At 37.2% G+C, this 23,961-nt stretch overlaps 2 protein-coding genes and 10 non-coding genes across 12 annotated transcripts in view; 1 reads left to right on the forward strand and 11 right to left on the reverse strand.

Moving 5' to 3' along the window:
- Positions 1-7,567, reverse strand: part of LOC121299078 (dual oxidase 1-like) — a 28,777-nt gene extending 21,210 nt beyond the window's left edge. Inside the window, exons 1-5 of the mRNA XM_041226594.1 lie at positions 7,332-7,567; positions 5,839-5,946; positions 3,524-3,607; positions 1,423-1,587; positions 320-507 (exon numbers count right to left, since the gene is read on the reverse strand). Coding sequence (XP_041082528.1) covers positions 320-507; positions 1,423-1,587; positions 3,524-3,607; positions 5,839-5,914 — 513 coding nt within the window. The 5' untranslated portion in view covers positions 5,915-5,946; positions 7,332-7,567. The remainder of the gene's footprint in view (positions 1-319; positions 508-1,422; positions 1,588-3,523; positions 3,608-5,838; positions 5,947-7,331) is intronic.
- Positions 7,568-8,136: 569 nt separating this feature from the next.
- Positions 8,137-12,380, forward strand: LOC121299346 (dual oxidase maturation factor 1-like). The gene is made up of 7 exons (XM_041227055.1): positions 8,137-8,284; positions 8,875-8,932; positions 9,716-9,850; positions 10,060-10,267; positions 10,766-10,980; positions 11,073-11,260; positions 11,492-12,380. Exons 1-7 carry the CDS (start codon positions 8,138-8,140, stop codon positions 11,495-11,497), a joined length of 957 nt encoding a protein of 318 aa, XP_041082989.1. The 5' UTR covers position 8,137; the 3' UTR covers positions 11,498-12,380.
- A 167-nt stretch (positions 12,381-12,547) lies between these two features.
- LOC121299389 lies at positions 12,548-12,760 on the reverse strand. Its single transcript, XR_005947389.1, has one exon. It is a non-coding gene; the product is annotated as a small nucleolar RNA U3 (small nucleolar RNA).
- Positions 12,761-13,353: 593 nt separating this feature from the next.
- On the reverse strand, positions 13,354-13,566 carry LOC121299399. The gene has a single exon (XR_005947398.1). It is a non-coding gene; the product is annotated as a small nucleolar RNA U3 (small nucleolar RNA).
- A 1,063-nt stretch (positions 13,567-14,629) lies between these two features.
- Positions 14,630-14,842, reverse strand: LOC121299392. The gene has a single exon (XR_005947391.1). It is a non-coding gene; the product is annotated as a small nucleolar RNA U3 (small nucleolar RNA).
- Positions 14,843-15,906: 1,064 nt separating this feature from the next.
- On the reverse strand, positions 15,907-16,119 carry LOC121299391. Its single transcript, XR_005947390.1, has one exon. It is a non-coding gene; the product is annotated as a small nucleolar RNA U3 (small nucleolar RNA).
- A 1,058-nt stretch (positions 16,120-17,177) lies between these two features.
- Positions 17,178-17,390, reverse strand: LOC121299398. The gene has a single exon (XR_005947397.1). It is a non-coding gene; the product is annotated as a small nucleolar RNA U3 (small nucleolar RNA).
- Positions 17,391-18,449: 1,059 nt separating this feature from the next.
- On the reverse strand, positions 18,450-18,662 carry LOC121299396. Its single transcript, XR_005947395.1, has one exon. It is a non-coding gene; the product is annotated as a small nucleolar RNA U3 (small nucleolar RNA).
- A 1,063-nt stretch (positions 18,663-19,725) lies between these two features.
- On the reverse strand, positions 19,726-19,938 carry LOC121299393. Its single transcript, XR_005947392.1, has one exon. It is a non-coding gene; the product is annotated as a small nucleolar RNA U3 (small nucleolar RNA).
- Positions 19,939-20,999: 1,061 nt separating this feature from the next.
- Positions 21,000-21,212, reverse strand: LOC121299394. The gene has a single exon (XR_005947393.1). It is a non-coding gene; the product is annotated as a small nucleolar RNA U3 (small nucleolar RNA).
- A 1,064-nt stretch (positions 21,213-22,276) lies between these two features.
- Positions 22,277-22,489, reverse strand: LOC121299395. Its single transcript, XR_005947394.1, has one exon. It is a non-coding gene; the product is annotated as a small nucleolar RNA U3 (small nucleolar RNA).
- A 430-nt stretch (positions 22,490-22,919) lies between these two features.
- Positions 22,920-22,991, reverse strand: trnah-gug. Its single transcript has one exon. It is a non-coding gene; the product is annotated as a tRNA-His (tRNA).
- Positions 22,992-23,961: the final 970 nt, after the last annotated feature.

Genomic DNA, 23,961 nt, shown 5'->3' on the forward strand with positions numbered 1-23,961 from the left:
TGCTCCAAATGAAAGAGGCTTCTGTCTTCATTCTTCTCCCTGTCTCAGACTACACTGTAACTATTGTTTATCCTGAAATGTAGCCCAAAAAAGGAGAGAAAAGATCTGGTGTCTCGCTAACAATGCTGGTTGAGTAATCTGGACTGGTGCTCTGAATGTGCTGGGCTGAATATGCATATAAGAGTTTACTGGCATTCATATTCACAGTCGAACTTGCTTAAAATGACTAAAATATCAAGGCAATTCTACAGTAAAGTAAGAGCACTAATTTTCAGCATTGCATCAGTAGGGACATTGACTCCAATATATAAATCTTTACCTGTGCTCTAGGATTGTTTGGGCTCTTTCCAGTCTCCTTGGACCATTGGCTGCGTTGGAATGGGAGGTAGACCTTTCCAGTGTTGCTGGGATCAAAGACTGGGTCTCCCTGGGGCACCTGGATATTCAGAAACTCAGGAGGGCAGCCTGGCCTTCTGGCATCCAGAATCTCGAACATAACATGGTACCCTGAAGCACAACTCACAGTTAGCAAGCAACAATGACCCAGTCATATACATACTAGGGTATTTATATGAGTTATAGTGACCAATAAAGGGTTTAGCCAAGAATGCATGGTAATTTTCACCAGGCAGTGCATTAAATGTGGTTCTGTATTAAGAAGCATTTAAGCATGTGATATGCCACAGTATAAAAAAAACACAACAGTAGCTTTTGTCATAATATATTAGATAACTTAACAGTATTTATCTTAGCGCAACAATTAAATAAAATGGAAAATATGTACAAGCCGTTACAATACAGTCAAGAATCATATAAAAAAAAACTCCCTTGAGAGTTGCAGGTTTTAGCAAGATGAAGCAGGCAATATGATATGACAATGCACTTGTATCTACAGTAATAAGGCAAGTCAGCAAAGACAAGAGAAAAGTGCATACATGGTTAAAAAAAAACAAAAAAACGAGGGACACTAAAGCAGTAAATAACAGGAAAGGCTATTGTATAAAATACTTAATATACCTATCTGACCTTTACTTCAAGGCTTCTGACTACCACTTGGCTACTCAGGGTTATAAATACTAGTCTAGCTGACCATGCTTTTTAGCAGAGAACAGTCTCCCATTGTTTTAAGCTATCTTTCAGTGGTTAGATTACACTACTTCTTTGTGATGTAAGAAGAAACCATTCTTACTGTAAACTGTAAAGACCATATACGCTTATTATTCAAAGTAGTGAAAGCAATGCTTATTTCAACACTTTCCCATTTATTGTCTGAAGATCTACGAGGGATAAGCATAGTGAGTGGAAATGCAACTAGTGGACCAGCACTAGCATGTGCAAGCAGTGAATCACCTGTCTACAGTGAATACAACAAACAGTAAATATCCTCAGTGACATGTTCCACTATACAGCACTTGACCTGACCAAAGAAAACGGAGAGCACAGTCCTGTTGTTGCTGGATGGGATCCCAGACGGGCCCGTCATCGCGGCGTTGCTGAGGCGACGGGGGTTGGGGAGCTGTGGCTCCTGTATGGCCTGATACACTCCATCAGCATAGTTCGCAGGCAAGAGCCGCATAAAAGGAGAATCTTCAGAGATAGAGAAATACAAGATTCTATAAGAGTTTGCTCCACTGCACAAGCTAGCATCACTTATGCTTAGGTTAATTAAAAGGTCGTTACAGCAGTCAGCCCAGGCATACACAACTTATTTATTTAATACATTGTATTCTAAATCAGATATGTTTTGGGGGGCCCCGGGCTATTGGATAATATTTTAGCTTCATGATAGCTTCAGATATCGTCTTAGTATTGTAAGAATTGCTGTTTTGTGCCAGTGTAACCACTTGGTGGTGGCATTGGGATACCATATACCATCACAGCTCAAACAGAGAAGCAGCTTATGGGTCTCTTTGGAGTGTGTTATGAAACATGAAAGGGGATACTTGAAGGTTGTGTCAAGGTATGAGGAAGGAAGGATAACAGTATTTCAAAGTTTTTGTATTTTATACAAACTTTTAATTGAATACTGCTGTCATAGATAAAAAAAGATAAAACTTCTCATACAATACTGTATCATATTTCTTGTATACATCAAATTAAATGATGTGACAGCAGTACAACTTATTTGCGACAAGAACAAGATCTCATATTGGATTTAATTTGTTCAGCTTGCGAGGAATACAGCAGCTCTTGTTTCAACTGTCTCTTATAAAATCCAGGTCTAAACAGAGGTTTACCTTACATTATTGTACAACTGCGAAATGTAGGTCAGTAATTCTGCATTAATGCTGCATTTCACTGCACTTACAGAAATACAATGCTTCATAATATTAGAAGCTATCATTTATCGTTTGCTAAAGACTTTTTGTATCCTTTCTCTTTCTTCACCGACTTGTAATTAGAGACTTCAATGGTTTAACACACTGGCCTTGTGTCTAGTGTTTGGAAATAGCACAGACTTGTAATACTGTTTTGTACAGTACTTTTTTTGCTTTGGAGTTTATTGTTATCTTCTTCGGTTCTGTAAGATATGTTTGTGTTAAAAAAAAAAAAAGGTTAGAGCGGGTTACAACACATGAGCACATTTTTAACTATGCCCAAGATAAAAACGAAACACAATTCTTCAAATGGATAAGATTCTTTGAAATGTAAGTCCCTGTGTTGCCACTGCCAGTGTATAGTTCTTTCAACTGGTCTATTCCAGCCATATAAATCAGGTCTACTTGCCCTAGTCCACTGTCAGAGTAGTGGTGTTATATGTCAATGCATATTGACATTCCATTTCTTTCTCTCGCCCATTCTCTTTGCACTGCAGCAAAAGCTCGGTACACCTGGCAGCACGGTAACATTAGAATGTAATAATGTAACTGCAATAGTGTAATCAGCTCTCCAGATAAGCTGCTTAATGGGTGTTTTGCACATTGAAAAATATATGAATTACGCATGGCGTTTTGATTGTATGCGTAAAGGATATGCAGAGCACTATAGCTGCATAGTTTGAGTTTGCATGCTGTCAAGCTTCTCGTAGGAGAGACTGGGGTGAGTTCTAGGAGGTTCTGTTCCTAACTAAACACAAGAGTAGCCTGTCAATTTGGAAAGGGAGAGCACAAGAAAGTTTTTTTTTTGTTTTGTATTTTTTTTTAGTTTAAATCACTGTTTTCACAGCCATACTGTTTGTGGCCAATAAAGTAAATAAGAATAATTGTTGTGTTTTTTTCTAAGACCGAGTTGTTGTACAGTAGTTCAAAGTAACATTGCAGTTGAAATGTAAGGTTGTAGTCAATGCATACCCTATAAGTTAACATTAAAGTATGCACAGTATTTATTGAAAGTATACCTACTCATGACTTCAAGGTAATGCTGCATTTTACTCAACCAAAATACTTTTTAGTCACATAGTGTCTAAATTGGAGAGTATATTACTCAAGGACCAAAACTGTAACTGGAACACTGACTGTAACATTATAGCGTATTAATGTAACAAATACTGTAATACAACGTATTAATATCTCCTATATTATACCTGTTGATCCCCGACTGTGCTGTGCCAGGTTATTGTACCACCCATCATAGCGTTGCATCTCCCAATTAATATTAGCTTGAGGAGCTAAAAATTGAGAACAAAAAGGATAACAAATTATGTTAATCAGAGCACATTTGAAATGTATATAATAATAATAATAATAATGCCGCTTATTCAAAGCAATTTGCATTACTACTTACATTATCAATTACAGTTTTGCTAAATTATTAGAGTAGTACCATGCCCCCTAGTGGCTCTTGAATTAATAGGAAATGTAAATAAAAAAAGAGACCAAGTTAAGAGTGGAAGAATTTGTTTGTGGTACAAAGCTGTATATCTTGTTTTCCATTGACTAGCACCCAGACACCCATACAATCGCGTGAGATTTTAAATATTGAAAATTCTAGCAATGAAAGCAGATTATACAATGAGTGTACATAACATTAGGAACACCTTCCTAATATTGAGTTGCACCCCCTTTTGCCCTGAGAACAGCCTCAATTCGTCGGGGCATGGACTCTACAAGGTGTCGAAAGCGTTCCACAGGGATGCTGGCCCATGTTGACTCCAATGCTTCCCACAATTGTGTCAAGTTGGCTGGTAGTGGATCTCTACTCTGAATAGCTCGTTCCATCTCATCCCACAGATGCTCAATTGGATTGAGATCTGGTGACTGGGCAGGCCACTGCAGTAAGCTGAATTCACTGCCATATTCGTGGAACCATTCCTGGACAATCCTAGCCTTGTGGCATGGGGCATTATCCTGTTGAAAAAATCCTTTAGCAGATGGATACACTGCTGCCATGAAGGGATGCACCTGAATGATGTTCAGATATCCTGTGGCTTTCAAACGTTGTTCCACTGTTATCAAGGGTGCCATGAAAACACACCCCACACCATCACCACCAGCCTGCAATGTTGACACACGGCATGCTAGATGCATGCACTCATGTGGTTTTTCTCCACACCCTAGTCCTCCCATTAACGTGAAACAGCAGGCACTGGGATTCATCAGACCAGGAAATGTTTTTCCAATCCTCCAGTGTCCAGTGTTTTCGTTCCTTAGCCCAATGCAACCGCAGTTTCTTGTGTTTTGCTGAAAGAACTGGAACTCTGTTAGGTTGTTGGCTGCCATACCCCAGTCGTGTCAAGGTATGACAAGTTGTGCATTCTTTTATGGGTCTTTCAGCACCAATGTTGTACTGGACTGTCAGTTGACTAACTGTATCCCGTCTGTTGCTCTGCACAATTCGTGTCAGCCTCCTTTGGCCTCTTTCATCAATGAGCCGTTTTCGACCACAGGCCTGCTGTTGGCTGGATGTCCTTTGGGTAGTGGACCATCTTTGATACACATGGGAAGCGTGAAAAACCCAGCAGCGTTGTAGTTCTCGACACACTCAAACCGGCGCACCTGGCACCTACTACCATACCCCGTTCAAAGGCACTTAAATCTTTTGTCTTGCCCATTTACCCTCTGAATGGCACACATGCACAATCCACGTCTCAATTGTGTCAAGGCTTAAAAATCCTTCTTTAACCTGTCTCCCCTTCATCTACACCGATTGAAGTGGATTTAACAGGTTACATCAATATGGGACCATAGCTTTCACCTGGATTCACCTTGTCAATGTATTTCATGGAAACAGCAGGTGTTCCTAATGTTTTGTACACTCAGTATATATATATATATATATATATATATATATATATATATATATATATATATATATATATAATGTATTTAAATGTATTTGTACAGTGTGTGGAAAACACGCACACGTATATATGCATATGTACACAAAGGTTTGAATGTTAAATAAATTATTTCAGACGTTATGGACAAAAGCCACCTTTCAGCTGTGTAGAAAGAAAACTAATCACAGAGCAGAGTAAACTCAAGGGAAAGTAAACATACACCTAAAAAAAAACACCTACGTACGTACGTACCTGTGTGTGTGTGTGTGTGTGTGTGTGTGTGTGTGTGTCTGTGTCTGTTATTTTCCTCATGAATATACCTGGTTTCTGGCGCTGGTAAATGCTAGGTAGATATTAAAATGCATACAAATCAAAGGCAGAATAAGCCCGTATCTGTTATTTAGGGCTTAGTTCTAGAATTACTCAACACGGCCTCGATTCCATTCAAACTGGTATCTAAAAAGTTGTCAGACATAATAATTATATTTCAAAAATATCTTTATCGTTCACATTTACTGACAATTTCCAACCCTCTAATTGAAATATTTTCCATGTTGATTATAAGCTGCGTATCATATCAAACTCACCAGTCAGCTTCAAAAAACACCTGGAATACTTACACGCTGGATACAGCATCGATAATATTAGGCAGACAACATGGGCAAAGGAAATGTTCTCTCTGCGACGCGAACCCATCTTTACGGAGAGATGGACACCGATGTGGAGCCCTTAAGATAACAAAAGAGCCGCTTAACAAAGCCAACAATTCACTGGAAGAAAAAAAAAAACTTATCGTAAAAAGGCACGGGCAGAGGGAGCTTGGCTATCTGACACGTGCAGAATACACCAGCAAGTAGTGCTCAGCGATTATTCGTGTGAAAATGCGAATTTACTATAGGCAAATGTGCACTGTTGTGTTATGAGAAAAACACAGAACACTTGTTTTTTTTTTTTTTTTTTTTTGGTTGTTAAATAAAATAGAACAGCAATACGCAAGATCAGGACTTCAAGATTCAACATTTGCGAAGTTCTGATTTTTATTTTGTTCTTTCACGTAGTTGCAGGATTACTCAGGCTTGAAAACTGAGCATGTCTGAGGAATAATCTGTAATGGAAACATTAAGGATGTTAAAACAGGACCATGCCGCACTGGAGGTTACCAAAATGCAAACTTACGACTACTAAAAGAGCTAATGGAAACGTAACGCTACAACAACACCGAGAGCCGGTAAGTCACCTGTGTGCTTCTCTGTCCCGCAGCACACACGCAGGATCGAAGTATTAACTTCTGTCACTTCCTTGTCTGTAGGAAGTGTAAAAGTTACGGGATGCTGAATAATTCGTATTTGAGAGAATACATTTTGCATACATAGATATAATATACCTAATTTAAATAATACACACATAAAATTGTCCTTGAAAAAAACAGCAAAGAATTGAACGGAAAAGAAAGCGCCCGTTCAAATGTGTCAAAAGACACATAGATAACTAGTTTGAAATGTTGTAGCTGTAGGCATCCTCTAACGCAGTGAATCCCAAACCGCTCCTAAGGACTCCCTGTGGCTGCTGGTTTTCATTCCAACTGAGCTCTCAGTTACTGAACTAGACCCTTAATTGAACTGATAATTTGCGTAATTAGACATTATTAATTGTTTTACGCACTTAACAGTTGCATATTTCAAGTTAGCTGTAACAGTTTATAAGTAACTTGAATCCTGAAACTGTTTAAGAGCTTAAAACAATTAAAAAGTCCTAATTACGCAAAGTATCAGTTCAATTAATAATCTAGTTCAGTAATTGAGAGCTTGGTTGGAATGAAAACCAGCAGCCACAGGGGGTCCCCAGGACCGGGGTTGGGGACCGCCGATCTAACGGATTTCCAGGTGAAGGGTTTCATAATTTGAAGGTTGGACCTGCAAAGGTTCAAGAGCGCCCTCTTTTGGAAATACCAGTATCTTGTATGGGCACGCAGAACAGATAGATAGATCATTGTTTGCCCAGAAATAGCATGCCAATATCAGATTGCAATTCCTATATGAATACATACCTATCATTACTTTTGCGTGTAATAGAATTTGTTACAAACGGCGTTTATATATGAAAAGAAAAATACCTTTAACTGCTTTGCTCCGGCTGCTCGGATCATGTAGTCAAAATTCTTGAGGTTTTGTTTATTTTTTCTTTCTTTTTTTTTTTTAGTAAATCGCAAAAACAAAATAGCATATACTTAATATATTCAGTAATAAATTATTGCTTTAAGACACCTGAATAAAACAGCTCCAGACACTACAGAACAATGCGTACAAGTAGGGTTTTATATAGAGACTAGCCTTCAGCTCCTGCCGTGAAGAAGACAAAGAACACTTTGAGGGTTCTTGCTTCAGAGTGAATCGTGGATTTCCTGAAGAAGCGGGTTCAAAGACACTGGGTTGGGCAAACATAATTTACATAAATCTTGCCACCAAAATTCCCCAGATATTTCCTGCACAAAAAAGTAAATATAACATCATCCTTTATGATATCTTGGACGGGTCTATAAAAAGAGAAAGGATCAAAATTTATCATCTTCTCATGCACATCATTGGTCTCCGGAGAGATCTTAATAAAGTCCTATGCACAATATACCGAGATCACTGGTTAAAAGTTAGGTAAGTTTTTACAAACACAGTATAAATATTATATATATATATATATATATATATATATATATATATATATATATATATATATATATATATATATATATATATATCTAGAAGAATAATATTATATATAATATATAAAATCTGAATTTCCTGTCTTTTTTTTCTAAGGGTTCCAATAGCATATGTTAGTATTCTGGTACACGGGGAGTATTGAATAAACTGTGTGTTTTCCTGTTTCGTTGTTTGTTTTAAGCTACATTGCCGATATTGAAAGATGACATTCTACAACGACATTTATCCATATTACCCTCAACAAAGAACGCCCTTCATCTTCGACCTCAGCCAGCTCATAGTGATTCTGGTGTTCTTAGTCCTTGCTTGCAGTTTCCTTGTTATATTACCTGGGATCCGAGGGAAAGGGGTACGTTACATTTGCGGGGTTGCAGGGTTTTTTATGATCTGTCAAAACGATTAAATCAATATGCTATCGCTTTCTGCTACTCGCTTGCTTTATGTAGCGGTATACAGCCTCCACCAGTCATGAGCTCGATTCGGGCATTCTTGAAAAAAAGGAATGCACATTATTTCACAGAATTCATATTTTAAAATTAAACTGTTATGGATATAAATGACGTCAGCTTATTCCATTTTATTTTTTTAGGATAAGCTCAGCAGTGTTTCCTTTCTGTGTTTCTGATTTTGTTTCCTCCGAAATATTATGGAAACACTTTAGGATTTACAGCCTCCTTTGTTATCTATAATACCGGTGAAATGGATTGTCTTCCGTCCAGTTATAATTAACAAAATGATAAGGATATTATATATATATATATATATATATATATATATATATATATATATATATATATATATATATATATATATATATATAATCATAATAAAAATGTAAAGTAGCTTATGCTCTGTTTATTGAATTGATTTGTTGTTACAACAGTAGGAGTGGTTGTATATAGTATTGCTGATCTGTTGCACTGTCGTTCACCCTTACAGAGGCAGTTTTGGATGTTAAGAATTACCCTCAGTCTTTTCATTGGAGTGGTCACTGTTGGTAAGTTATATTTAATTGTTTGTTCAAGTAGACAATTAATTGATTGATGTTATTAAATCAAATTCATATTTAAACTAAACATCGTGCCTCTTGGACAATTTGAAATGGTCATCGGTATATCTTTTGTAGTGCTTAAAAACGCTGACATTTAACTACATCTAAAGTAGCTTGGTAATATATTGGAATTAATATACAATACTTGTTTAAATGATATCTAATTAAGGTTTGTGAATAGTTGTACATTTTTGTTGCAAGACAAAGCATTTGTCATGCTCAGCTTTTCAGAGGCATTAGTTGCCTCACCAGAAATTTGTTTTGAATGACAAGTTTCAGAGATTGCATATATTCTGTTTGGGGAGTTATAATTGACTCCTGGTCAGCAACATGTAAATACATGCTGTTCCTTGTCCTGAAATCCTATAATACAGCTCAGCAGATAGAGTGCTGAGTATGATTGCAAAATAACGAAAGCTTCAGGTTACCAGGTGTGACACTGACAACAGGACCCCCTGGTGGTGTAAGGAGACATATTCAGTTAAAGGGCCCCATTCCAAAAGTACTATCCTGTGTAGTCTATGAGACAGCTTACCATAAAGTGTGTTATTGACTTCCTTTTTTTGAGGATCTATTTTCCAAGCGTGCTTGCCTTTGAATCTGAATTATCAATTGAAATGACAGGACTGAGTAAAACTAAATAATGCACATTTACAAAACTCTTCCCAAAAGTAAGAATGTTGCCAGACAATGTGTGCTATACACCTAAATATCTATTTTTGTTCCTAGCTGTCAATTTTACAAGTGACTGGGCGACTGGCTATATCAAAACAAACACAACTTACAAATCATTCAGCAATGCCATGGTTAGTGCTGAGATCGGACTACATGTGGGGTTTGATGGGATCAATATAACACTTAAAGGTAAGACTTTTATTGCTGTCCAATTTACCTGAATCAGATACTGACTTGAGTGCTGTTGAAACTATTAAATAATGACAATAATAACATTGTTGCTAATTTTTCTCTCGATTACAAATATCCTGACCTATGTTTAAAAGGTTCTACTGACATACTATGCATCAATTAATATATAATCCTCAGCACAGTTCTTATAATTGTATTTCCAAAAGGCAATCCAGTGAGGCAGCTAAATGAAACTATAAACTACAATGAAATGTTCCAGTGGACGGATGACTATAAGGAGGACTATGTTAAAGCTCTAGAGAGAGGTCTTCCCAACCCAATCCTGTACATTGCAGAGAAGTTCACTCAAGACAGCCCCTGTGGTCTGTTATTCCAATACAAGTACTCAGGACATTATGCATCGGCTACCATGTGGTAAGATACACATACTTTTGCACAAGAGAAGTAAAGTAACGCTGTGCAATATGATTCTTTGGACTATACAGCTGAACAGGTGCATGCCTCTAATGCTAATACTAATACTAATTTGTCCTTGAAAATTGATTCTTGGAACACCAGTAACTAATGATCTGTGCAGTATACAAGATCATATAAGATAGCTGCTTTCTATATTGAGGATATTGGAGGTGTTAGGAAGAGCATCTTTTTCCTGTTTCAGATTTACCCCAAAATTATTATTGAATAGGATCAATGTTATTTTGTTGTTTGGTGCACTACAGTTATGAATGCTGACCCCTGCTGGTAAGAGGAGGTTAAAACCTCTTTAAAATCTCATGCAGTGGATAAGGAGCTTGCTTTCAGAGTGTGAGGTTACAGTTCCATTTCCTAAAGCCTACTGCCCGCCAGGATGCTCATCTGATGTCAAATAAATAAATATGCTTTCTGTAATGTCTTTTTGTTTCCTTCCCACAGGACTGCATTCTGCTGCTGGCTCATCTCCAACGTTCTCTTCTCCATGCCAGTTATTCTGTACGGGGGATACATGATCGCGACCACGGGAGCATTCATCATCTTTTCATTGATTTCCTTTGCCACGATCCATAATGCACAGTTTTGCGCTATCAGTTTGGGCACCGTGTCACTGGAGACTGCCTTTGGTGGATCTTTCTGGCTGTCACTAGTAACAGGTAAGTGCTGAGTTGAAGTGGCTCCGGTCTCAAATGGTTTTGTACCTCGTGTGACTAGGACACTAGAATCATAGTGCACCTCCTTCCTGCAGGGATACTGTGCATTCTCATTGGAGGAGCTGTGATTCTGATGGACGTCTTCATTCCGCAGAAGTTAAAGATTTTATTTACAGCAAATGAAGGGGACGAGGAGGATGACATCACTGAATGCTACCTTAATAAAAGCTTTCTTGAAAAGGATAACGTGTTGCCATTGGGAGATGTGAGATTGTCTGTACCGGTAAGTATTAAGACATGATCAGTATTAATACAAACATCTCAGTGGGTGGGAGTCAGTAACACTTGCTTCCAAATATAGCCTAACAATTTTAACAGTGTGCGTTTAAAGAAGGAACAGAACATATTACACATTAAAACTGCAGTTTTGAGTACATAGTGATATTACATACAGTCATTTTAATTGCCATTATTAAGCATGTTTATTTATTTATTTATACATATTTTTTTACAGCTTTAACTATGGTAGATTTCACTCAAAGCAACCAGCTGGACTTAAAGAAGACCCAAACTGATTAGGTTTAATAATTACACAAGATGACTTTAGTAATGTGTCTTGTTTTGCTAAACTGCTGGGAACAATGTTCTACGAAGCGCCCCATTTCAGTCTCATCAGAAGAAAAGGAAAGTCATTCGGTCTGCGGGGCTGAAGGAATAGACTCCTGCATTATTGTGAACTGCCTCGGCATTCAATAACAGGAGGCCCACGCCAACGTTACAATCGGGACTCTGTGGCCAGCAGGAGGCATTTTGCTGTACTGCTACTGTATATGTATTTAAAAGATTATAAAAATAAATTATTAAGAACAATAGGGCTGTATTTAAAATACAGGTGTAGACACAAAGTGAGCATGAAGAACATGCAAAGGCAATGCAAACTGCTTCAGAATGTCAATGCACACATAGCGGTGGCCAGGGGTTGCTCTTTTATGACAGCACAATGAACTTTCAAAATAGACACCCCATTGCCATAGAGATTAAGAATGTGTATGTATCAGCTTCCCAAAGAATACCGTTACAGTAGCAAAATACATGTTGGGTTATGATATATATGAACTGCTTTGCCATGCAGGGAAATTACTAAGAAACTTTGCAAAGTAAACATTTGATTTTGTTTTATAAATAATGTAGTGTTTTGTGAGGCATCTGGAATAAAAAAAATTCTGCCAAATTGTTTTGTTTCTTTGGTTGCTGCATGTTAATTACAAATAAGACATTGTTGTATTACATTTCTAAACCAGTATGTGCATATATCTTCATTGGTATGTTTCTAAATTATATTAGGTTTACTGCAAATGACATAAAATACATAGCTTTATAAAGCAGTATTCAAATTTCTATACATGCACTATCAATATGAATGCTTGATAGAGCTTATTTTAGGTCAGTAAAAAACAATTAGTTTGAAATGCATGTTTACTTTTCATTCATTACACATTAAATCAATTACCTAATGTTCCAAGCAGAATTTCCCCACTGCCACTTTTTTTGTTAACAATTTATAAAGCTAACCACTCAGAATGTGTTCTCTTCCTCCACCCCCAAAAGAGGGCAGAACGGTCATCAATAGTCAGGAACAGCTACAGTAAAGCAGCATTCAAGACCCGCTTCGCGCTCAGAAGAGAACACTCTAACTCCTCAACATGGTTAGCGAGACCAGACACTTTAGAAACGCATTTCACTAGTAACAAACTATAGAAATGATCCCTGAAAGTATAGTCTTAACAAATAACTGCTTTAAGCAACTTCCCTACTCCAGGCACGTATCACTCCAGTGAGGGTGTCTAGTTCACAGACACCTTTCTGGTACACCGCTGGTTTATAGAAATGTTAAATAATTGCCAATGCGTTTCAAACACAAGATTCACACAATAACATAACCACTCAATAAAAAAAAATAATGCAAAAAAACCCAAAACAAAAATAGATACATAATACCCAGTGTGCACCTCTCTTTGAATAATTTAAGGAAACAACCAATCACCAATCTACCTAGCCAGGGGAGGTTTCAGTCCCCGCCCACCTGCATAGTATTCAATGGCTTGGTGATTTCAAAGGTTCTGCTGCAAATGCGTTTCTTAACCCATTAAGAGCCACTGCCCTCTGAGGACAGTCTACTTTTTGAAAATCTAGTATATAGTGGACAAAATTTGAGCAAATTAGCAAAACAGTTAGATGCCAGCTATAAACCTATAGTTATTTAATTGTGGTTAAGGACATAGTTCAAAAGAAATGGTAAACCCTTGGCCACTCGATGATTTCCAATGTATTATAATAACAAACCACTTCTGTTTTTATCAACAATTTATAAAACTAACCACTCAGAATGTGTTCTCTTCTTCCACACCTGAAAGAGGGCGGAACGGTCATCAATGGTCAGGAACAGCTACAGTAAAGCAGCATTCAAAACCCCCTTCGCGCTCAGAAGAGAACACTGTAACTCCTCAACATGGTTAGCGAGACCAGACACTTTAGAAACGCATTTCACTAGTAACAAACTATAGAAATGATCCCTGAAAGTATAGTCTTAACTAACAGACACTTCACGCAATTTCCATACTCCTGGCACCAAACATACAGGTGAGGGTGTCCAACACATACCGTCTGTTACAGCAGACCAGCTGTCTTAAACATGCTCATTTATATATTGCCTACAACACAAAGTATAAAATAATTCACATTGTTAAATAATCATAATCATGTTGCTCTGAAATGAATGCTCTTTAAGACCCTGCATGAGGATGTATTTGCATAATGTTGGCCAACAGCCAATCACTGAACTAGTACAGGAACGTTCCAGTCGCTGCAGCCTGCGTGTTCAACAGGAAATCTGCCGCGTAGTTTTTCGGTATTCAAGAAGCTGACAGGGTTGTTGTTTTTGACACTCTGGTTCACTGAATAGTAAGAAGACCTGTATTTTTCTGTAAGCTTTCCTTCTTTTTTAAATAGGGAAGGTAGAATGTTCTCAGCGTCCACTAGTATATATCTGTCTAGAAATAAAAAAAAACATATAAATACAAACAAAAAATACAAATAAATGCACAACCAAACCAAATACAGTATATGTTGTTTTTTTTTATAATAAAATTAACATGCCATTTCGTCAATAAAAAAAAACAACATTTTAAAATAGCAATTCAGTAGTAACAAAAGACAAATTGATAAATTGATATTAATAAATTACTGTAAGACCTTTTTTTAGAAGAAGAAGAATCAGGTATTAGATATTTGCTTTGCTTCATGTGAGTCCCCACTCTGAATGAACAGGGGTTGTCGTTTTAAAATTGGGAGTTCGTTTAGGAATGGCCGGTGACATTAGTTGCAGAGGCTTCACGCATGTAATTGTGACAGGCAGGAAAATGTGAGCGCTACAGATCATTCTCATCCAGTTTTGGACCTCAAAGCACATACATGTAATGAACTTCTTTTCCACTAGGTGTCACTTCAAACACAAGAATCTTCTGTTGTTTGATACTAACACCTCACAAAACAGATAAGATAATGCTTTATAGCTGTATATAGACATCATTTCTATGTTGTTATAACATGGAATGCTAACACTCCTCTTTCTTTTTTACCATTTCTAACACAAACCACTCAGAATGTGTTCTCTTCCTCCAACCCCGAAAGAGGGCGGAACGGTCATCAATGGTCAGGAACAGCTACAGTAAAGCAGCATTCAAAACCCGCTTCGCGCTCAGAAGAGAACACTGTAACTCCTCAACATGGTTAGCGAGACCAGACACTTTAGAAACGCATTTCACTAGTAACAAACTATAGAAATGATCCCTGAAAGTATAGTCTTAACTAACAGACACTTCACGCAATCTCCATACTCCTGGCACCAAACATACAGGTGAGGGTGTCCAACACATACCGTCTGTTACAGCAGACCAGCTGTCTTAAACATGCTCATTTATATATTGCCTACAACACAAAGTATAAAATAATTCACATTGTTAAATAATCATAATCATGTTGCTCTGAAATGAATGCTCTTTAAGACCCTGCATGAGGATGTATTTGCATAATGTTGGCCAACAGCCAATCACTGAACTAGTACAGGAACGTTCCAGTCGCTGCAGCCTGCGTGTTCAACAGGAAATCTGCCGCGTAGTTTTTCCGTATTCAAGAAGCTGACAGGGTTGTTGTTTTTGACACTCTGGTTCACTGAATAGTAAGAAGACCTGTATTTTTCTGTAAGCTTTCCTTCTTTTTTAAATAGGGAAGGTAGAATGTTCTCAGCGTCCACTAGTATATATCTGTCTAGAAATAAAAAAAAAACATATAAATACAAACAAAAAATACAAATAAATGCACAACCAAACCAAATACAGTATATGTTGTTTTTTTTATAATAAAATTAACATGCCATTTCGTCAATCAAAAAAAAAACATTTTAAAATAGCAATTCAGTAGTAACAAAAGACAAATTGATAAATTGATATTAATAAATTACTGTAAGACCTTTTTTTTTAGAAGAAGAAGAACCAGGTATTAGATATTTGCTTTGCTTCATGTGAGTCCCCACTCTGAATGAACAGGGGTTGTCGTTTTAAAATTGGGAGTTCGTTTAGGAATGGCCGGTGACATTAGTTGCAGAGGCTTCACGCATGTAATTGTGACAGGCAGGAAAATGTGAGCGCTACAGATCATTCTCATCCAGTTTTGGACCTCAAAGCACATACATGTAATGAACTTCTTTTCCACTAGGTGTCACTTCAAACACAAGAATCTTCTGTTGTTTGATACTAACACCTCACAAAACAGATAAGATAATGCTTTATAGCTGTATATAGACATCATTTCTATGTTGTTACAACATGGAATGCTAACACTCCTCTTTCTTTTTTACCATTTCTAACACAAACCACTCAGAATGTGTTCTCTTCCTCCAACCCCGAAAGAGGGCGGAACGGTCATCAATGGTCAGGAACAGCTACAGTAAAGCAGCATTCAAAACCCGCTTCGCGCTCAGAAGAGAACACTGTAACTCCTCAACATGGTTAGCGAGACCAGACACTTTAGAAACGCATTTCACTAGTAATAAACTATAGAAATGATCCCTGAAAGTATAGTCTTAATTAACAGACACTTCACGCAATCTCCATACTCCTGGCACCAAACATACAGGTGAGGGTGTCCAACACATACCGTCTGTTACAGCAGACCAGCTGTCTTAAACATGCTCATTTATATATTGCCTACAACACAAAGTATAAAATAATTCACATTGTTAAATAATCATAATCATGTTGCTCTGAAATGAATGCTCTTTAAGACCCTGCATGAGGATGTATTTGCATAATGTTGGCCAACAGCCAATCACTGAACTAGTACAGGAACGTTCCAGTCGCTGCAGCCTGCGTGTTCAACAGGAAATCTGCCGCGTAGTTTTTCCGTATTCAAGAAGCTGACAGGGTTGTTGTTTTTGACACTCTGGTTCACTGAATAGTAAGAAGACCTGTATTTTTCTGTAAGCTTTCCTTCTTTTTTAAATAGGGAAGGTAGAATGTTCTCAGCGTCCACTAGTATATATCTGTCTAGAAATAAAAAAAAAACATATAAATACAAACAAAAAATACAAATAAATGCACAACCAAACCAAATACAGTATATGTTGTTTTTTTTATAATAAAATTAACATGCCATTTCGTCAATCAAAAAAAAAACATTTTAAAATAGCAATTCAGTAGTAACAAAAGACAAATTGATAAACTGATATTAATAAATTACTGTAAGACCTTTTTTTTTAGAAGAACCAGGTATTAGATATTTGCTTTGCTTCATGTGAGTCCCCACTCTGAATGAACAGGGGTTGTCGTTTTAAAATTGGGAGTTCGTTTAGGAATGGCCGGTGACATTAGTTGCAGAGGCTTCACGCATGTAATTGTGACAGGCAGGAAAATGTGAGCGCTACAGATCATTCTCATCCAGTTTTGGACCTCAAAGCACATACATGTAATGAACTTCTTTTCCACTAGGTGTCACTTCAAACACAAGAATCTTCTGTTGTTTGATACTAACACCTCACAAAACAGATAAGATAATGCTTTATAGCTGTATATAGACATCATTTCTATGTTGTTATAACATGGAATGCTAACACTCCTCTTTCTTTTTTACCATTTCTAACACAAACCACTCAGAATGTGTTCTCTTCCTCCAACCCCGAAAGAGGGCGGAACGGTCATCAATGGTCAGGAACAGCTACAGTAAAGCAGCATTCAAGACCCGCTTCGCGCTCAGAAGAGAACACTGTAACTCCTCAACATGGTTAGCGAGACCAGACACTTTAGAAACGCATTTCACTAGTAACAAACTATAGAAACGATCCCTGAAAGTATAGTCTTAATTAACAGACACTTCACGCAATCTCCATACTCCTGGCACCAAACATACAGGTGAGGGTGTCCAACACATACCGTCTGTTACAGCAGACCAGCTGTCTTAAACATGCTCATTTATATATTGCCTACAACACAAAGTATAAAATAATTCACAATGTTAAATAATCATAATCATGTTGCTCTGAAATGAATGCTCTTTAAGACCCTGCATGAGGATGTATTTGCATAATGTTGGCCAACAGCCAATCACTGAACTAGTACAGGAACGTTCCAGTCGCTGCAGCCTGCGTGTTCAACAGGAAATCTGCCGCGTAGTTTTTCCGTATTCAAGAAGCTGACAGGGTTGTTGTTTTTGACACTCTGGTTCACTGAATAGTAAGAAGACCTGTATTTTTCTGTAAGCTTTCCTTCTTTTTTAAATAGGGAAGGTAGAATGTTCTCAGCGTCCACTAGTATATATCTGTCTAGAAATAAAAAAAAAACATATAAATACAAACAAAAAATACAAATAAATGCACAACCAAACCAAATACAGTATATGTTGTTTTTTTTATAATAAAATTAACATGCCATTTCGTCAATCAAAAAAAAAAACATTTTAAAATAGCAATTCAGTAGTAACAAAAGACAAATTGATAAATTGATATTAATAAATTACTGTAAGACCTTTTTTTTTAGAAGAACCAGGTATTAGATATTTGCTTTGCTTCATGTGAGTCCCCACTCTGAATGAACAGGGGTTGTCGTTTTAAAATTGGGAGTTCGTTTAGGAATGGCCGGTGACATTAGTTGCAGAGGCTTCACGCATGTAATTGTGACAGGCAGGAAAACGTGAGCGCTACAGATCATTCTCATCCAGTTTTGGACCTCAAAGCACATACATGTAATGAACTTCTTTTCCACTAGGTGTCACTTCAAACACAAGAATCTACTGCTGTTTGATACTAACACCTCACAAAACAGATAAGATAATGCTTTATAGCTGTATATAGACATCATTTCTATGTTGTTATAACATGGAATGCTAACGCTCCTCTTTCTTTTTTACCATTTCTAACACAAACCACTCAGAATGTGTTCTCTTCCTCCAACCCCGAAAGAGGGCGGAACGGTCATCAATAGTCAGGAACAGCTACAGTAAAGCAGCATTCAAGACCCGCTTCGCGCTCAGAAGAGAACACTCTAACTCCTCAACATGGTTAGCGAGACCAGACACTTTAGAAACGCATTTCACTAGTAACAAACTATAGAAATGATCCCTGAAAGTATAGTCTTAACTAACAGACACTTCACGCAATCTCCATACTCCTGGCACCAAACATACAGGTGAGGGTGTCCAACACATACCGTCTGTTACAGCAGACCAGCTGTCTTAAACATGCTCATTTATATATTGCCTACAACACAAAGTATAAAATAATTCACAATGTTAAATAATCATAATCATGTTGCTCTGAAATGAATGCTCTTTAAGACCCTGCATGAGGATGTATTTGCATAATGTTGGCCAACAGCCAATCACTGAACTAGTACAGGAACGTTCCAGTCGCTGCAGCCTGCGTGTTCAACAGGAAATCTGCCGCGTAGTTTTTCCGTATTCAAGAAGCTGACAGGGTTGTCGTTTTTGACACTCTGGTTCACTGAATAGTAAGAAGACCTGTATTTTTCTGTAAGCTTTCCTTCTTTTTTAAATAGGGAAGGTAGAATGTTCTCAGCGTCCACTAGTATATATCTGTCTAGAAATAAAAAAAACATATAAATACAAACAAAAAATACAAATAAATGCACAACCAAACCAAATACAGTATATGTTGTTTTTTTTTTATAATAAAATTAACATGCCATTTCGTCAATCAAAAAAAAACATTTTAAAATAGCAATTCAGTAGTAACAAAAGACAAATTGATAAACTGATATTAATAAATTACTGTAAGACCTTTTTTTTTAGAAGAAGAAGAACCAGGTATTAGATATTTGCTTTGCTTCATGTGAGTCCCCACTCTGAATGAACAGGGGTTGTCGTTTTAAAATTGGGAGTTCGTTTAGGAATGGCCGGTGACATTAGTTGCAGAGGCTTCACGCATGTAATTGTGACAGGCAGGAAAATGTGAGCGCTACAGATCATTCTCATCCAGTTTTGGACCTCAAAGCACATACATGTAATGAACTTCTTTTCCACTAGGTGTCACTTCAAACACAAGAATCTACTGCTGTTTGATACTAACACCTCACAAAACAGATAAGATAATGCTTTATAGCTGTATATAGACATCATTTCTATGTTGTTATAACATGGAATGCTAACACTCCTCTTTCTTTTTTACCATTTCTAACACAAACCACTCAGAATGTGTTCTCTTCCTCCAACCCCGAAAGAGGGCGGAACGGTCATCAATGGTCAGGAACAGCTACAGTAAAGCAGCATTCAAAACCCGCTTCGCGCTCAGAAGAGAACACTGTAACTCCTCAACATGGTTAGCGAGACCAGACACTTTAGAAACGCATTTCACTAGTAACAAACTATAGAAATGATCCCTGAAAGTATAGTCTTAACTAACAGACACTTCACGCAATCTCCATACTCCTGGCACCAAACATACAGGTGAGGGTGTCCAACACATACCGTCTGTTACAGCAGACCAGCTGTCTTAAACATGCTCATTTATATATTGCCTACAACACAAAGTATAAAATAATTCACAATGTTAAATAATCATAATCATGTTGCTCTGAAATGAATGCTCTTTAAGACCCTGCATGAGGATGTATTTGCATAATGTTGGCCAACAGCCAATCACTGAACTAGTACAGGAACGTTCCAGTCGCTGCAGCCTGCGTGTTCAACAGGAAATCTGCCGCGTAGTTTTTCCGTATTCAAGAAGCTGACAGGGTTGTTGTTTTTGACACTCTGGTTCACTGAATAGTAAGAAGACCTGTATTTTTCTGTAAGCTTTCCTTCTTTTTTAAATAGGGAAGGTAGAATGTTCTCAGCGTCCACTAGTATATATCTGTCTAGAAATAAAAAAAACATATAAATACAAACAAAAAATACAAATAAATGCACAACCAAACCAAATACAGTATATGTTGTTTTTTTTATAATAAAATTAACATGCCATTTCGTCAATCAAAAAAAAACATTTTAAAATAGCAATTCAGTAGTAACAAAAGACAAATTGATAAACTGATATTAATAAATTACTGTAAGACCTTTTTTTTTAGAAGAAGAAGAACCAGGTATTAGATATTTGCTTTGCTTCATGTGAGTCCCCACTCTGAATGAACAGGGGTTGTCGTTTTAAAATTGGGAGTTCGTTTAGGAATGGCCGGTGACATTAGTTGCAGAGGCTTCACGCATGTAATTGTGACAGGCAGGAAAATGTGAGCGCTACAGATCATTCTCATCCAGTTTTGGACCTCAAAGCACATACATGTAATGAACTTCTTTTCCACTAGGTGTCACTTCAAACACAAGAATCTTCTGTTGTTTGATACTAACACCTCACAAAACAGATAAGATAATGCTTTATAGCTGTATATAGACATCATTTCTATGTTGTTATAACATGGAATGCTAACACTCCTCTTTCTTTTTTACCATTTCTAACACAAACCACTCAGAATGTGTTCTCTTCCTCCAACCCCGAAAGAGGGCGGAACGGTCATCAATGGTCAGGAACAGCTACAGTAAAGCAGCATTCAAAACCCGCTTCGCGCTCAGAAGAGAACACTGTAACTCCTCAACATGGTTAGCGAGACCAGACACTTTAGAAACGCATTTCACTAGTAACAAACTATAGAAATGATCCCTGAAAGTATAGTCTTAACTAACAGACACTTCACGCAATCTCCATACTCCTGGCACCAAACATACAGGTGAGGGTGTCCAACACATACCGTCTGTTACAGCAGACCAGCTGTCTTAAACATGCTCATTTATATATTGCCTACAACACAAAGTATAAAATAATTCACATTGTTAAATAATCATAATCATGTTGCTCTGAAATGAATGCTCTTTAAGACCCTGCATGAGGATGTATTTGCATAATGTTGGCCAACAGCCAATCACTGAACTAGTACAGGAACGTTCCAGTCGCTGCAGCCTGCGTGTTCAACAGGAAATCTGCCGCGTAGTTTTTCCGTATTCAAGAAGCTGACAGGGTTGTTGTTTTTGACACTCTGGTTCACTGAATAGTAAGAAGACCTGTATTTTTCTGTAAGCTTTCCTTCTTTTTTAAATAGGGAAGGTAGAATGTTCTCAGCGTCCACTAGTATATATCTGTCTAGAAATAAAAAAAACATATAAATACAAACAAAAAATACAAATAAATGCACAACCAAACCAAATACAGTATATGTTGTTTTTTTTATAATAAAATTAACATGCCATTTCGTCAATCAAAAAAAAAAAACATTTTAAAATAGCAATTCAGTAGTAACAAAAGACAAATTGATAAACTGATATTAATAAATTACTGTAAGACCTTTTTTTTTAGAAGAAGAAGAACCAGGTATTAGATATTTGCTTTGCTTCATGTGAGTCCCCACTCTGAATGAACAGGGGTTGTCGTTTTAAAATTGGGAGTTCGTTTAGGAATGGCCGGTGACATTAGTTGCAGAGGCTTCACGCATGTAATTGTGACAGGCAGGAAAATGTGAGCGCTACAGATCATTCTCATCCAGTTTTGGACCTCAAAGCACATACATGTAATGAACTTCTTTTCCACTAGGTGTCACTTCAAACACAAGAATCTTCTGTTGTTTGATACTAACACCTCACAAAACAGATAAGATAATGCTTTATAGCTGTATATAGACATCATTTCTATGTTGTTATAACATGGAATGCTAACGCTCCTCTTTCTTTTTTACCATTTCTAACACAAACCACTCAGAATGTGTTCTCTTCCTCCAACCCCGAAAGAGGGCGGAACGGTCATCAATGGTCAGGAACAGCTACAGTAAAGCAGCATTCAAAACCCGCTTCGCGCTCAGAAGAGAACACTGTAACTCCTCAACATGGTTAGCGAGACCAGACACTTTAGAAACGCATTTCACTAGTAACAAACTATAGAAATGATCCCTGAAAGTATAGTCTTAACTACGACCGAGCCGAACTAACGATCCGACCGATCAACACATATTTCCCATTTAGGGTGTTTATTAAACATGTTTATTGGTAAATTATATAGAAGTGATTTGATTCAGATACATATTTTATAATTACGGTAAAGCAATATAATTAAACTTTACATGAAAAAAAAATATATAGCCAAATATTTGGAAGTTTAAGTAATACCCAGAATGCTGTGTGTGTATCTCATTTGCCTCTTGTATCGAAACAGCCTATCAGCGTCTAATATTATTGCGTGCTAGAATATTTATAGTTAAAAAGTCCAGGCAGAAGAACCGTGAGATTTATTTAAGTAGTGCGTGTAATACTGTTCTATGTGGGGAAAAAAAAAAAAAAAAAAAAAAAAAAAAGCAATTAAAAATTTCACCCATTTGCCGTGACATTGTTTACCGCAATGCCGTGACTCGGATTCGAACCGAGGTTGCTGCGGCCACAACGCAGAGTACTAACCACTATACGATCACGGCGATCTACTATGGGCTCCGGGAACACGGGCTCACGAAATGTTTACACGTGTGTGAATATTTACAGAAGCACTAAACCAGTTTATTATCGAGATCCGCTGCAATGCTTTAGAATGAAATTAACTGAGTCTGACCGGGAAAAGTTAATCACGAGTCACGTGTGAAAAACTAATAATATAGATTATTATTTATAACATTCGCCGTAATATTTCATTGTCAGTGTCTTACTTGCCTAATTTTTAGAAGGGAATTCCGCTTACTTTAGCCATTATTTTAATTTTATAACCTCTTCCCTGAATTAACTCTAGCCTCGTATATAGTACACTAAGATATTAATGAAATTACAAGCGAGTGTACATGCTCTTTCCGATCAGCTATCATTACAGACGACAGAATACATAGCACTAACCTTGCTGTTCCCACGTCCTACCTCGATAATGACTGGTCAAGACTGAAACCACAGGACTGTATTTCTATTCTGGTTTTAAATGCCACTTTTGCATTTAATTTAAACTGATAAATACACTTTGTTGTATGTGTGTGTAAATAGAACATACCAAACACATAATTTCTTTTCTAAACATTTTAACAGGAATAAAACAACTAAAACAGATGCAGGGAGTAGGGTTAAACTGCCAAGACTGACTCCTCTTTAATTGTCAAATACCTTCCACAACATGTGCGGTTATACTGCACCGACTCAAATAGCATCCTTTGGCAATTTAGAAAATGAGTTAAACATTGACTAATAAGCTGATAGTAGGTGCTGAAAGAAAACCACAGCCAGCTACATAATTTTAGATAGTTTAAAATTAAATTTCACCCAACATACAGTACAGCAAAGACCAAACTGCTAGCAGTGTAAAAACAGCATTTAAATCTTTACTTCAATAACTGTTGTACTCCCTTCTAGAAAACGTCTTACCATGACTAACACCATTTAAGGCAATGTGTTGCAGTTTGAAATGCCCCA

This window comes from Polyodon spathula, chromosome 24 (assembly GCF_017654505.1).
Source record: "Polyodon spathula isolate WHYD16114869_AA chromosome 24, ASM1765450v1, whole genome shotgun sequence".
In the NCBI taxonomy this organism is placed as follows: Eukaryota; Metazoa; Chordata; class Actinopteri; order Acipenseriformes; family Polyodontidae; genus Polyodon; species Polyodon spathula.